The 15,850-nt window shown below is 37.7% G+C and overlaps 2 protein-coding genes across 12 annotated transcripts in view; both read right to left on the reverse strand.

Annotated features, from left to right (window-relative positions):
- Window positions 1-3,100, reverse strand: part of CLCN4 (chloride voltage-gated channel 4) — a 48,719-nt gene extending 45,619 nt beyond the window's left edge. Inside the window, exon 1 of one of the 2 annotated variants that reach the window (XM_009683679.2) lies at window positions 3,004-3,100. The gene's annotated coding sequence lies outside the window, so the exon portion shown is untranslated. Of the gene's footprint in view, window positions 1-2,764; window positions 2,843-3,003 lie in introns of those variants that run through there. The other variant, XM_009683680.2, reaches the window with a different exon arrangement.
- Window positions 3,101-8,871: 5,771 nt separating this feature from the next.
- Window positions 8,872-15,850, reverse strand: part of WWC3 (WWC family member 3) — a 105,410-nt gene continuing 98,431 nt past the window's right edge. For 5 of the 10 annotated variants that reach the window (XM_068920836.1, XM_068920861.1, XM_068920889.1 and 2 more), the window contains exons 18-23: window positions 15,434-15,593; window positions 14,204-14,368; window positions 12,666-12,758; window positions 11,398-11,628; window positions 10,527-10,654; window positions 8,872-9,086 (exon numbers count right to left, since the gene is read on the reverse strand). In XM_068920836.1, the coding sequence (XP_068776937.1) occupies window positions 9,020-9,086; window positions 10,527-10,654; window positions 11,398-11,628; window positions 12,666-12,758; window positions 14,204-14,368; window positions 15,434-15,593 (844 nt within the window). In that variant the 3' untranslated portion in view covers window positions 8,872-9,019. The remainder of the gene's footprint in view (window positions 9,087-10,526; window positions 10,655-11,397; window positions 11,629-12,665; window positions 12,759-14,203; window positions 14,369-15,433; window positions 15,594-15,850) is intronic. The other 5 variants (XM_068920905.1, XM_068920897.1, XM_068920882.1 and 2 more) reach the window with 1 other exon arrangement.

Consider the following 15,850-nt stretch of genomic DNA (forward strand, 5'->3'; position numbering starts at 1 on the left):
TGATTTTTATTTTTTATGGACTACGGACTACAAAAGAAATTTGAAAAAACCAATAGTTTTTTCACGTGTGTGTATGCCTGCGCACACAAAACTAATTAGACTCCTACTCTACAACCTGATTCTGTTTCACTAAACAGAAAATTAACACACACATACACCTTGGGCATCTTACAAGCTGAAACCTGATGGCAAAAGCAAATTGGACAAGGACCGGTACCTACGGGCACTGTATTGCTGTTTGTAGGTCGTGCACCAAGTTGAACTAAGAGCAGGCCAGATGCAGGAGAGGCTTATGCTACGTAACGCTAACCACTAAAACACTTAAGTTTTAGTTAAACATGTGATGCTGTACTTTGCGTTAAGCACCAGCGGTGTCTTACGGAGCAGGTGGGGGGATGACAGCATAAGGCAGCCCAGAGTTGGCCCAGCAGGACTCACTCACCGCTCTGGAGAGCCCCATCTGGGTCCCTACGCTACTGCTCTCAGCAAGGCAAGGGTGGGGGCTTCAACCCATTTTACCTGACACTGCTAATGTCAAATACACCAACAGGGTTAGAGCCTCGCTGCTTTCTCCTTCCTACCACAAACACTAGGCTACAGCCGTGATCCTACTTACTTTACCCTCCAGCTCAATGAATCTTCAACTTTCAAAATCTGTCACCTTCAAACTGGAGCAGTGCCTACACCAGTGTGGTTACGGCACTCTCCTGAAAGGAAGGGCCCTTTTGCTCCAGGCAGACAGGAAGGATCTGGCTATGGGGCAAACCTTTCACTCCAATGCCATCTCTTCCTCCTCGTCCAGTCATGTTTTAAAAGCTACCAGCCACTACCTTCTGCAGCAGAGAGAAGGGCACCACCAGAAACCAGTTCACGTAGGTGTCCAGAGTGACATGAGCCAAACACACCTGTAGCTCCCAGGCCTCCAGATATCCCTGCTCTGTTGAGGCTGAGGCAATTCCTGATGCTCCCAGACACTGGGCACTAGGTCTGACCACCATACCTCCACATCCAAAGCTGAAGCACCTCCTCAGCTGCCCTGATGCTTCCAGGGTAGGATAGCTCAGAATGGGGATTTTCAAGGTCACATTGCTAGCTACTAAGGACCTAAGTCCCTAAACTGCTATTTAATTTCTGAGTTGCCCCAGTATACATTTAGACTGGTACTTGGTCCTTCTTGCTCAAAAAATGCCCGACTCAGATCAGCAGTTATATATACCTATATATATGGCAATCTATACATTCTATTTTGTATATATTTCACTATGAAATACAAATAGGATCCTGGATGGGGGCAAAACAGATTATACTTGTAAAACATACGGGTTGCAATTCTAGCATGTACTTCATATGAACAAATTGCCAAGTCTCGTTGCGTACTGTGAACAAGAACATAAATCAGCATACTTTTAGGTGCCAGAAAGAACTAACCCAACAGTTCTCTTGACTTTCCAGAGGAAGTTTAAAAAAAACCAAAAACCTCAGAACTGGCACCATCAGAATATAACCCTTACTATGTTCCCATAATATGACTTTCACATATGTATGTCTATCACTTTTGTGCCTTAGTGCTGAAAAACAGAGGTCTATAAAGAAGTGAAATTGCCTTTTTTCTTTTCCAGTTTAGATTCCCCTTTTCCCTCCTAGTTAGCCTCTTGCTATATATAGCTTGAGAAACTGTTGTCCTGTTTGCTCGATTGCTTTCAATTCTTCATAACATGCTAAATTTTTCACACTTCCGGATTCTGCGGTGATTACATACCCCATCACATGAATCCTGAATTCATCTTTCACTAGGACATGCAACACATTTCAACAGAGGAGATCCGCAGTCTCCCCCACAAGTATATGGGTGTACACACAGAGACCCTGTGCATGCCAAATTGTCGGATTTCTCAATAGTGGGAAAAATTTATTTGAACAAAGGACGGGATTTTCAAGAACAAAAACTTCCTGCATACTGTTGACTGAAAAGTCACCTGACTATCTGCCTGATGCGGCTGCGGCTGAGTCATCCTCCATTCTCCAGTAAAGGCAAAAAATTATTCATCAAAATTCTTAACGCATAAAATCAGGATAATTTTCTTTTTCTGACTGGTATAGGCTCAGAAATGATTTCAGCCTCTTGCATTCTAGTATTTGCATAAAAAATAAACATGAAAAATAAAAAATGCAAATAAAAAGCAAAAATAAATAAAAAAGGCAATCCAGAAAAAAACCTTTGTAAGACTCAACATATTTCCTGTGCAAATATATGTCTTTATATATTTGTAAGGAGCATTTAATTAAACTCCTACAGCAGAAAAAGAGAACAGATCCTGGACTTTGCTACATAAATACCAACAGTCTGAAAAATTCATTTTGTTAAGATTTTTCAGCATTTTGGTGCAAGAAGTAAAAATCTGCTTGCCATCTCATATGTCCTTCCTGGAAAATTTTTTTTTCTTCCTTATGCTGGACGACAAACAAAACCGATCTTACACTACAGCAAATTATGCAAGAAACCTGCCAGGCTAGGTACTTTCAAACTATGTCAGCAAAAGTTAATAATAAAGGAAAATCCTCTTTCCAAAAATACATTTGCTAACCCCCTAAGCAAGTTAATCCTCACTCCTTTTTAAGCTCTCTCTCTACAACAACTTCCTTTAGTCAACCAGGAAAAAACAGGAACATAACCAAAACAATATTGCTGTTCTCCCTCTGCACGACTGAAATGATGGCTGCTCATGTAAATACAGAATTTAGCAGACACAGGAAGGACCCCTACCAAAACACACGGACAATGGGCCTTCTTCAGCTTTAAAGCTCCAGCTGGCAGCATTTCCACTGGAGATGTCAGCCGGAAGATCAGTAAAGAGCTAGCAAGCAGCTTCTGCACCTGCAAACCCTCTGCTCGCACGGAAACTGTTTGCTTTAAGCACAAACTCTGCTCAACAGAGCTGGAGCTCTGGGATGGCAGCACAGGAGCAACTGGCAAATTAGTTTTTCAAGAATTATGCTGCTTACCTGCAATACAACATCATTTAGCCCAGTCCCAAAGATTTTAATAGCATCCTTTCTTTTGGTGGTATGGCTGCAAAAGCAATGATGTCATGGGGAGGAAGCAGTAACAATCATGTGACTGCATCCTCCGTCTATAGGATATCTGATAGGGGACGGAGGCAGAGAGAGACAGAGCAGGTTGTAATCCTGCAGGATTAAACTGAAAGCTTGTTTACTCTTCCCTATGTAGTTTGTGACCATTAGAACATCTAGTGCTTTTTTCCCCCTTGACCTAATTATTTTTAAAAAGGGTTTATGGATTTTTTTATTTTTTGCAACAACAATAACAAATGCATTTTTCCTGAGGAGAAAGCATAGTCAGAAGTATGTTGCATGTAAATTAACTATTCCAAGTGACACTGCAGCAACGCCCAGGTGTCATAATTATTTTCTTTCATCTTTATGAGATACGTAATCACAGCAGCTTGGAAATGAGACAAACAGCAATTTCACAGAATCGTTTCAAAATTTCATCATCCCTTGCATTTTTCCTTCTCCCAGTGCTCCATTTCAAGCCTATCTAGACTGAGCTCTCTATACCACATTCAAGCTTTGCAAGCTTACCTCAAAGGTCTAGTCCCTCTGTTACTTTTACTTCATCCTCCTCATTCTCCCACACCTGCATCCCTCCATCTCTCCTGCAGTCTTCTGCCTTTTCCGCAGTGCAACTGCTACTTTTTGAAATATCCTCTTATATGCCAGCCTATGCTTTCTTTTCAAAACTTTGACTGAAAATTTTCCCTTGAAATATTTCAAAAGCAGAATATTCTAAAATGTCTTATTAAAAAAACGCAATTGTCCCGACTTCCTCATTTTGATTAACAAAACGTTACATCTCAGAACCATTATTTTTTAGATTTTCACTATAGCTTACTCTACAGTGTATTTTTGAGTTCTACAACAGAAGAGTAATTTCAAAAGTGCTAATTGTACTAATTTTGTATGACCCTCCAGGATTACATTCTGAAATGCAAAGTTTATAACTGTTCTCCTAAGAACACAGTATAAATACTCAAGCATGTTTGTACACATGAAATGTTATGTTTGATATCAAGACACTTACCTTACTGCTCATTTTCCCTTATTTGAATACTGCGCAGATTGGTTTTACCCTTAAGGGCATTCACTGAAGTGCTTTATATTACCAAGCAGATGCAACAGCTCAGTAGAGGGAAATCTTGTATAGGCACACACAGAAATGGGAATGAGCCACAGAGAAGGCACACGTGGTTTCTACTCACCTCAGAGGTAAGGAACACAGTTCTGGAAGATTTTTTTTGTCCAGGTTTATGTGGACAGGTATTTATGGATGCGTGAAGCAAACAGTCTGGCCCAATGGATCTAGCCAGTTGATACAGAGCGTGCAAACCATTATTTTTTCAGAGTGGCTGTGTGGCTCCTCCAAATCTTGGTGTTAGGCTGGAGTACTCCTTAGTGCTGATATGATTCCCCAGCTAGAAGCCACATATTCTGGATTTTACTAGGAAATTTCAGCACTTAGCTTGCTTCACCTGAAGTTCCCAGACCTTTCTGGAGCCATCCCTGTAGTAAAGAGATTTGCCTATGATCTGCATACACAGTATTACAGATCTCTCACCATTATTCATAAATCACTAACAACCCCAGGCCCATTCTAACTGTGTCACTTAAGTATGGAAAACTGATAGGAAGGACCTAACTTCCTGCCACTGTTGCTTGCTGTCCGCTCCCATTAAAACCAATATTAATAGGCCAATTGAACTCTGTGGAGGAAGCTAAACAAAACCAAGCACTTAATTTATTTGCTCATTAATGTATCTGCAATTTTCCTTAATCAGGTTATGAGAGGCAAATCAGGAAAACAGCAAGGAGCGTTTAATCGGTCAGACATAAACATCTAAATTTGGGCACTTCTGTGCTACAAGACACATTATATGATGCTAATACCAACCACATTTTAGACACAGAACAGTAACTCGTTGCACTAATCAAACGAGCAAGAGGCTCTCCACCCCCTGTATTTTTTCCTGGGCAGAAGTTCTAAATTCAATTCCTAATTTTCTCTTGTCTATTACTGCAGCTGAACTCATCCAATCTCTTGCTGGATGCATGTTTTTAGCTTGATGGTCTAATTGCATATATACTAAATGGACAGAATACGTAATTCAATGTGGAAAATGATATTCTATAACCTAGATATGTATGTTCAACTTTGACAGATTACAAGAAATTACAACAAACCAGAAACGGTTTATATTGACATTTTTCAAAGTACCAGTCAATCATTTAATTTATTTCAAAAACTTACTACAAATCAACTTTACTTTTTGTTATTTTCTTCTAATTATACTTACTCAGTTGAGCAGTCTCATGAAAAAGAAAATATTGTTTACACGATGCATTGGAAAAGATTGCTTTTGTGTTTGCTAGCCTGTAGGTTTCTCAACTCCTTCAAAACTCCTTTCACAGATACATCCCCGTATAGTCAAAAAAGAGACTGGATTCAAAACAAGCAGTAAAGTGGTTCTTTCCTAAAAATATAATTCAGGGGAGTTTTACATCCAGCTGAAAATAAAATAACAGCTTATACAGTTCACCTAACTCCTAAAAAAGCATTTGCTCTCTTTATACGACACTTATCTTAAAGTCATGTAAAGTGCTTACAAGAACTGCAGCAAGAAATACACATACGACTTCATTCTTATAACAGAATACTCATACCAACATACCCATTATAACTGTTGTTGTTGATCCTGATGGCAGTCAGACAGACACTGTTGGTATTCCAAATGACTATTCCTAGCAGACAGTTTAAAAATAACCTGAACTGTCATACTCTCAATGCCTTGCAAATACTGGACAGAGTCATATGTCAGTGCTACAATTTCCTCCGTGTTCCTGCATCTTAGGGTAGCTGAGGGGAAACTGAAAACAGCATTTCTACAATTATCAAGGTCTACTGTCCCCTTCGTGAAAGCAGCAGTGCAGATCAACCTAAAGAAGTAAACCCAAATTTCCTTTGAGTGGCTTCCACCTAAGAATTAGCAGTAAGATGTTACAGAAATACTAACATCAAGTAATTTCCAAAACATCGTTACAGAGTACAAGTTTAACTTCCGTTAGAAGAAAGGCAGTTCAAGGTATCCCAAGCGGAACTACTTGCAAATTCTGGAAATCTTCAACTATGATACAGCCTCTGATACAGTCGTTAGCTTATCGAGAGTGCTAAAAGCATGCGGGAGGGGAGAACATACCTGCCATTCCTGTCACTCTGGATCCATTTCAGTTCTTCAGCGTAAACTCTCTAAATTCTCTGATTTCACAGATTTCCTCTCTTTATTTATTTATTATTTGAAAATTCATTACATTCTACTAAATGACAGCACCATACCAAATGTCTTTAAGAAAGCATTGTGCATGTGGTAAATATAGACCATTCAAATCAATGTCCTATACTGTGGTACAGAACAAAACTCTACTTCTGTTTATGGTAAATTATTTTATTTTGTAGAAGAAATATTTTCAAATAATAAAAAAATGACACAATCATACAGAACTGTGACAAAAACAAGAGATGAATACTGAATATGATAACTCATTACCACATCAAAACAGAACTCATTACAGCAGCCAGAATCACGGACTCACAGAATATACTGATGATGTCATATAGCAGTCGCTACTTAAAAACAACAGAAACCCTAATAAAAAGACCACCAGACATTGCCACATTGCTATCCTGTCCCAGAATAACTTCGGGTGGAAGGGAAGTCCCTAGCCCAACCTCTGCTCAAAGCAGGCCTCATTAGACCAGGCTGCTGGGGGCCGTGTCCAGTTGAGTCTTGACCACCTCCAAAGATGCAGATGTCACAACCTCTCTCAGCAACCTCCTCTAGTATTTGACCACATTCATGGTAAAACGGTGTCGTCCGTCCTTAGTATAGAACAAGTATTTCTGATATCATTCCATGGTAACTTTTGATAAATACTACCTTTTCGTAAGGGCTTCCACGGAAAATGAGACATGTGAAATTCTGACTAACTGATCTTTTCAAGTAATGAGCACTGAAAAGCTTGCTGTCCCTAGACGTTCACCCAAACACTAACAATTTATTCCACAATTTATTTGGTTTTATCTGCATAGTTTCTGAATATCTCTAGTTCAGCCAGAGGAACCCAAAGCACACCTACCAACACACATTGGTAAGCACAGAGACATCAGGCTGGTCAGCATGATAAATGTTAAATATACTTTAACTTCACATACATTGCTATGCGATCAAATTACTCAATGCTTATAATGAACATAGGCCAAACCATTAAACAGGGAGTACTACCTTAAAATAAATGCTGTTAATCAGATTGTCCGATTAATGATTTAGGTTTACCATTTTTTTTTCCTCACTGTTTCTTGCCTCAGCTTGTATAAAGCAATAAAAGCAACTCAGTTTCATCCTTTGGCTTTTCATGATCTTCAACCACATAACACAGTAGAAGCTCCTGAAACTTACAAAACATCACTTATTTTTTTCTAAAATATTTGAACACGTTCCTTTTGGTCAGAGGTTCTAGTAAGTCTGTTTAGTATTTTGTTCTTGTTACTGTTTTGGTTTCCTGACATAAAAATCTGGAGCCAATTTGACCTGGTAACATCCTTTTAATCGAGAGACAGCATGATGTTCCTTTCTGGATGTTTCCAGAAATTTTCAAAACAGGTCTTGTGTTGGGCACCTCTCACTACAGGTAACGTATACTTAGAAAATATGAGAAACTCTATTATAGTAGCTTAGTAAGAAGTATTTTTACATACTTGCAGGATGCAAGGACACAAAACTGGCAATCTCGGGAATTTAGGGTGACAGTCTTCCACTGCAATGAATGGTCACAAGTAAAATTATTTCCTATTGGATTTTAGCTGGTCCAACTACCAATCAAATGAGCTATATCTTCCTGAACTATACACCTCGTTTCTGGAAAGCGTCACAGTTCAACAAAACTCACATGTAGTAACCTCAAAGCATATGCTTTGAGATGAACATGTGTTTAAGCACCCTTACTTAAGGCAGCTGCTTTCTGAAATTAGCACGTATGTGCTTTCCTGAATCAGACCAGAATTTTAAAAACTGCAGAAATGCTATATTCCATCAGCAGTTTTTCCACCCAGCTAGCTCACAAGCTTCTTTTAGATCCCTTTTCATTAAGCAACAAAACAAAGACCTGCCACCCTTTTCCTTCCTCCGTTTAAACTGAGAATCTAGTTAAGAATATAAAGATATTTTAGACACAACTGAAATGAAAATAATCTATTAGTGCACAGTAAGAACATGCAAATGACTTCGGCAATGTTTAACATCACTTCTAACCAGTGTTAACCACATTGCAGGTGATAATATTTTGCTATAACACAGACAGTGCTAAAGGATACAATGTACATAATAAGCTACAGATAATAAAGCTGAAAAAAGTGACAATTTTAGAACATAGTATTTTCATTTCAGGTATCAGAAACAAAACCAGCTCAATGGTTCCATTCTACTGTATGACAAATACTGAAGAACAAAATTTCAGTCTTAAAATACATCTTAAAGTAGGTATTTTCCTTCAAGGAAAAAAGGCACTATAAATAAATTACACTACAGTGAATTTGCCTGAACTCACTTTGTTTCTGTCTTCCAGCCTTTAAGTCAAATAAAACAGCATAAAAACTGTACACGCTCTTAACAGGATAGTCGATCTTTTATAAAATAAGTTGTCTTCAGAGATGTCAATTTCACAACAAGGAAAAACCAAGCCTTGTTGCAGTCACTATTATAAAATATATATATGTATATATATATTTATATATATGTTTTTGTTTACTTTTACTTTTTTTACTTTTTTTATTTTTTACAAAACGTGTATATTAGCTTTTGCACAATTTTTTTTTTTAAAGAAACTTGGCTAATCTAATAACTTCATTAAAATAAAAGCGATAAATACTTCATGTTTACAATGCAACACGTCATACATCATCAGCTGGCAGAGGAGGTATGTTAATCCTTGGTCTTGTAAAAAAAGCTATCTTCTCTCTGTGAGCAAAAAAGTAGATAAAAAAAAGAAGTCAATCAAATACATGCATACATTTTTTCTCCCATCAAGAGTCCTATTTCTTTCCTCTGGTTTGTGCTTACCATTTGTTACCTACGTAGTTTATTTGGGTATAAGAAACTTACAAAAGAGTTACAACTCTGCACACTTTTAGAAACACTCTCTTGAAAAAGAACGCAGTTACTACTTCTGAAAATTTAGATGGAAGCTTTATACAACTTATTTGACATCAATAATAGCTCAGTTTAAAAAGGTTTCACAGGTCAAGCCCTGCATAAGCCCCTTCTGTAATGAAAAGTTCACCCTTTCGCATTTTGCAATAACGTCTACCAAAAAAACATTAAAAGGGCACTCAGATTCATCTTTTCACTTCTTTATTGAGGAAACAGCACACGCAATAAGTGTCATAAGAAACGGGTAAGTGCACGCAAGGGTCAGAATTTAAACAAGCAAAACAGGTTTTGTTTCATTTTCTACATCTATCTTTTTATTCATTTTGCCATATCTTTTTATATCTCAGTAGACAAAGCATAAAAGAACCTCTTATTACCAGAAACATAAGCTATCAAAACCCTACAATTTCTACTCCTCTGACTTCCTCTCCATCTCTCTATGAGAAGAAACTTTCCTGTTTCAACATAAATCAAGCAAAAAAATTACATGAAAGGACAGACAGCTTTTCTATTGCATTTCAGTATTACCAGTAAATAAGTTCTAAAAAAATCAAAACACCAGATTAGGTAGTCTAATGTAATGTCGTAGCTGAGCGTTCCCCCAAAGCACTTACTGCATCAGTAACATTTGCTTACTCTTAGTGTTTTTATTAATAAAAGCAATAAAAATTTTATTGCTAAAGTTATAAAAATCTTCCTCTGAAATACACAATAATGTTTATCAGGCCACTTGCAGACAAAATAAACTCTCATAAAGGATAAAACTAAGAGGGGACACAGTGGGTGAACACAGGTGAAATAGGAAAAAAAGGCACAGGGAAAACATTTCTTGAGAGAACAGCTACAATATCAAGGAATAACTTTTAGGGAAAGAGTGTAACTAGTAGAGTGTATGTATAACATGAAGCAAAACTATTTATGCCCACAGGCTGGCACTGAAGAATTGGCATATCATTTACACTTGATTCTTATAGCTTAGGCTGGTTATTATTACCTAAGCTATGTGTGCACTTGCAGACTTTTTTGGTATTTGATGTGTATTTCAGAATTCTAACACTGCAATTTTACTTTGGCTTTGGCTCCCTGCACTACAAATAGCTCAAAGGGAAGTCATGTGTCCAGATCAATATACAGTTAAAAATTACTGGCTACAAACGAGACACAAGGAATTTGAGTTAGACGGTTCAGAGAGGTTTCATCTCTGGAATGCACTGCTGCTATGCTATTTCAGTACACATTGCTACTTACCTAAAAGTCTGCACCTGAATAGGCTCCTTCTGGTTTTGCCCACGCAGCTGGTATATTTCTTTCGATGCTTTCTTGAGCATCTTTTCAGCTGCTTGTTCTTGGTGATGTTCAAATTTGGTCTGTCTTGTCTGAAAACAAGTAGTAAGAATATAATACTAAAAACGATCATGTCAATGAATAAAACACAAGAACAATGCTTAGGTTAAAGTAATGTTCTTTTTCACTCATCACAGTCAAACCAAACAACTATGCTGTTTGAAAGAGCCAATCTGAGAACCACACATTCAAAAGTCTGACAGTATCGCTTCACCTCTTAAAGTTCTTAATATCCAATTAATGAAATTTATTGCACTCCGATGGGTCAAAAAAGACCTTAAAATTAAAGACAGCCTCATTTTTGTCTCTCATAAATCAGGGGAAATATTGTTTATTTTACAGTTTTTGCCACTTTCTGCTTATACTTTCCTTCCCCAAGAAAGGGAAAAAACTGAACACTTAGAGAACTTTCCGAATACTTGTAAAAACTGGAACATCAAATCAGCAAAATTTATTTCAGAGGTCAAAGGTAAGGAAATTGTTGAAGTTCCAGTAATAACATCTACAACTTCATAGTCTTATAAGAACATCTATTGACACAGCAAATGATGTCTTTCTCCAGTAACTGTCTTCCACTAAATACAGAATTTGGTAATAACGCAACCATGTTTTCACTGTGGTAACTGGAACAATACACAAGCAACATTAATTGTTTGAAATACTCCATATTATACAAGCCCTGCAAACATAGCTCTTTATAGGTGTTTTCACAATCCAGAAACTTCTGGATTAGAACTTTCTTAACATGTTGAGTGCCCATCTCATGCTACCATACCTGCCTCTCCGCTTCTTTCAACAAATTTCGGAATCGTTCGTCACGAAGGACCCAGAGGGGTAGATCAGTCTGCCCTCTGAGTTGGGCATCTTCCAGACGCTGCCTCAACTCTCTTAAAGCACATATCTCCTCGTTCAGCTGTCTCTGTCTAGTTCTGGATGCCTGGAGATCCAGCTCCAAGTCTAGGGATGTCCTTGCCATAAGCTCAGCCAAAGATGATCTGCAGGACTGCTAAGTTATTAGGATTCAAATAAATGCACAATATATTAACTCTCAGCATGGTGCACTGGCCTGTTTCTAGCTACATAGGATATACATTTCATATATTTACTTCACATATGGAAGTTTTTCTTGACACAAAGTTTTGGAGAGATTATTCATAGCCCACAGTGAAAGGTTAACAAGCTTTCAGTAGATAAAACTTTTTCAATTAATGCTTTCTACTACCTCCTTTTACTCCTTTCGGCTTATGAATTATTTAACCAATTTAACTTTATGGACTAAACTTTTCTGTTATGCTAATAATGCAATATGAAAAATTGCTAAGAACGTAATACGAAATACTCATAACTCTATCATGATATTAGAGAATACAATATTGAGCAATGGATTCCCATTACGGGATTTTTATTCAGTACTGGATTTAAGATGCTTTCTGAATCAAAATGGGGGGGCCACGAACTTGTGCTTGCCTGCACCAGCAAGAAATTAACCTCTGCCCATCAGGCTCAGCTGTATTGGCCATTGATTTACAAGGAATTAAATACTTTCCTGCCCTTCTCTCTGTCCACCTATTCTGCTGAAAGAGGGATGGGGGGAAAGGAGAACTTAACCTGTTAATTTCTAAACACTTGAGCCTTAAATACCAAGGTTTGCTAGGCTGCCTGGGAGGGTAGCAAGGTTTCTTCTGTCACATTCCCACACACTTCTATGGGTCAGCACCCTGCATTATAACATAGCTGTTAAGATTTAACAAACTTGATGTCTATATCAATATAAACTCAGTGCCCATTAAACTAATTATCATCAGCCACACCTTTTCTTTTCCTCAGCAGTTGTTCACAGCTATATTTCACTTCTCATTCTCCCCGTTTCAGCTTTAAAAAAAAAAAAAAAAAAAGCCCTCCCTCACAACTAATGACACTACAGAAGCCTCATACATTTCAAAACACACCACCAGAATATACCCGTAGACATCTAAAGCTTAGGTACGAAAGTACCACTGCTCTAACAATTTAACAAAATAAAAAATAGTTTCCAAAATATACCTGCTTATACCGTAAAGTACGCCTTTCCAATGTATTCCGGACAAAAGGTGACTTCCTTGGCAGAGTTGAACTGTCACTGTCACTGCGATACAGCTGATTAGAAAAGATATTGAAAATACGGGATGCTTACAAGGTCATCTACATTCAGAAAACTGGACTGTTTTTCTTTTGAGATTTATTTAAAACAATGCACATTTGAAATGGTCTTTTTCTAAGCAACTGTTATTTTTTCAGGTTCAATCACATGCTTGCCTGTAGCTATTTATAAAGAAATAAATGTATACACAATGCTGCTCATATTGAATAGTTACAATAATTAAAGAAAACTTCAAAACCTTCAACATGATCTTTCACATTTTAAAGCTACATTTAATCAACCATTCTAACTATCCAAGGTAATGTAACCTAAAACAAAAAAAGGGGAGGAGGGGGGTGCTTAAAGGCATTAATACTTTTTTTCCTAAAGGCTTATACTGTAATGGGCATTAACTACATCATCTCCTCTTTCTTTACTCTACTTTTAAGTAAAATTGGATCCATTATTAGGTGAGGTTGTACTGTTTAATATTCTTTCCCTTTTACGCTGTCTTTGCTCCGGTACCTGAAGGTCTTGTACTCCCACATGTCATAAACAGATACGGAATCAGGAAAAAAGAATATAAACTGGGCCAGAGATGCACTGTGTGCAATGTAAATAACAAAGAGAAAAGAGTAACAGACTCTTGGTTTGGGAAAAAACATAGAAGTTTAGTGTTTTGCTTCTTAAACCTAAAATCATTACCACATTCTCATACTCAAGGTTTCAAAAGCTTATGAAAAGCGTACAATCACTGCTATTTGCATCCCACTAATGTAGCAAAATCAATACTGATATGTGGACTCTGCAATAGAACCATTTATAAGCCTTTTGCAGTCAAACATAACAACCACTCAGCATGAGCTTGAAAACTGTTGCACCAATTTTCAATTATTTCTACCAGGGCAGCACTCAGGAATCCTGAATAAGGTCCCACTGTAGTGGGCATCCTATGACTACGACATTCACAAAAGCAACAAAGAATTCCTAAGAAGATTTATGCAGTAACCATAAGATTAGGCAGTAATTCCCCTTTTCCCAGTTTCTGCGTACCTGAAAGTTAAATATGGCTTCTATATTAGCTGTTTATACACTTCATTAGACAGCAGAGCTATGACTGTACTTCTCTGTAAGATGAATCATCCTAGCCTAACATCTTGGGTTGCCCAGGAAGGGGCCTAAGGTCTAATTTATTGTAGGTTCTTAATTTTAATTGAAATAAATTCAGGATTAAGTTCTTAAAAATAAAGAAAAAGAACTGAGGGACCTCTTTCCCACTGTAATGTTTAAATTCAATGAAAGATTACCTGTTAGTATTAAAAAGCAGTATCTGTTTCTTATAATTACAGTCCAAGTTTTAGGAGAAAAATTAACAAAAATCTACACAGAGCTTGAATCTGCCTCCCTATGCACATGAGTCCCTTTGCATCCCCCCCCCCCCTTTTTTTAAAGCCTTACTCACTCTGCAAACATATTGACTTCGTGCTCCAGGTGAGAAGGTCTGGGAACGAACAATAGTGCTACTACGAACAAAAGCAGAACCCCGTGGCCTGCGGCTAGTTCTCTCTTTTGGAAGAATAGCAACTTCTTCAGGAAACAGATCCTCAGTGTTAGTTTCCTTATCCACCTAAAATTTCAGTGAAGAAATTAAAAAAAAAAAAAATTGTTTTCTTATTTCCTCCCTCTCTCTCACCAAAAACAACCAGACATTTCAACAATATCGAAAGTAAACAATCCACCCTGTTAGCTATGATCAAGTTATAATGAATACAGAGAACAGAGGATAAATCACCTAATTTTAAAGAGAGTTAAAACAAGATCCTTCAAAAGTCTAAGATTAGTTTTCAGGAGCCTTTGTTGTAACACAAACCATCATGAGATTCATTTTATAACTGCAGAGCACAAAGACTGCATTCAGCATCAACTCTTCAGCACTAACCAAGCTGCTACCTGATCTCCTGTCACAGTGGAAGGAGTAACCTTTCAAAAAGCAAGGTGATTCTGAAACAAGGAGCAACCTTAAAATTGGAGGACTTCAGAAGAAGAGAAGGCATACATCAGAAGGCAACTGAAAGACTGTTGAAACAAGGATATAAGAACACTAAAATATTTGGGAATACAGAAGACGGGCTACTCTACCAAAGCCTCCAAACTATAAGATAACTCATTCCTCAACAGGAAGTATGATCTTCCCAAAAGGCAATACAAAGAGCTTACGCTCCTTTACTTCAACGGAATTGTGCTGATTTCAGCTTGTTGAAGATTACTTTCAATACCTCATAACTGGGATAAAAAAGATTTTAAGTATATCAGTTTCTTACTTTTAGGAGTACTTGAATGCGAGCATGACCTTTTCTATGATGATTTCAAGTCAACAGAGTCATTGTTACAACTGCACATTTGCAGCCTGGATAAAGGCAGCAATGAAAATAGCTCTCCTTTTGGCGCAAAAGACTAATTCTGTCCAGAAAATATCAGGCAAACAAAACAAAAAAACTGCCTGAAAGAGGATGTTTTTGACAAGCCAAAAGGCACATTGCTCTCATCAAGGCAATGCTCCTACAGGGTTGTTAACATCAATTCTGATTCTCTCCTGATCAATTCATACTTGAACTCAACAAGCAGCCGTAACGCACTGTGTACGTGTCAGGCACCATGGCAGCTTCTGCGCTGCTGTGTCTTCTCTCATTACCTTCAGTGGTGGAGGCTGCATTTTTCCAGAACTGTACTGGCCCACTTGAGTTGCAAACATAGGTCCAGGTAATGAATCCCCGCAGAATGGCTCTGGATAAGGGGGACTAATCTGTGTGCAATTACTACATCCACTGTCAACAGATTCTGCTTGCCAGCTCCTAAAGTCAGAACAGTATAATGACATTTTAGTAAAATAAAGCACGAAATTATGCATAGCATTTAGGTGTTTCAACATCCAACCCAGTTTATCATTTTAGAGTTTTACTCCTGCAGTAGAAATACAAACTTTTCAAAGGAAGAACATAACCCACACATTCCTAGCAAATTTTGTTTGCTCTAAAATGCTTTCCCACTCCCCAAATTACAAGTCCTACAAACTCAAGTAGCTATTCAAATGAGTTTTTCTTTTGTTTGC

This window comes from Struthio camelus, chromosome 1, assembly GCF_040807025.1.
Source record: "Struthio camelus isolate bStrCam1 chromosome 1, bStrCam1.hap1, whole genome shotgun sequence".
In the NCBI taxonomy this organism is placed as follows: domain Eukaryota; kingdom Metazoa; phylum Chordata; class Aves; order Struthioniformes; family Struthionidae; genus Struthio; species Struthio camelus.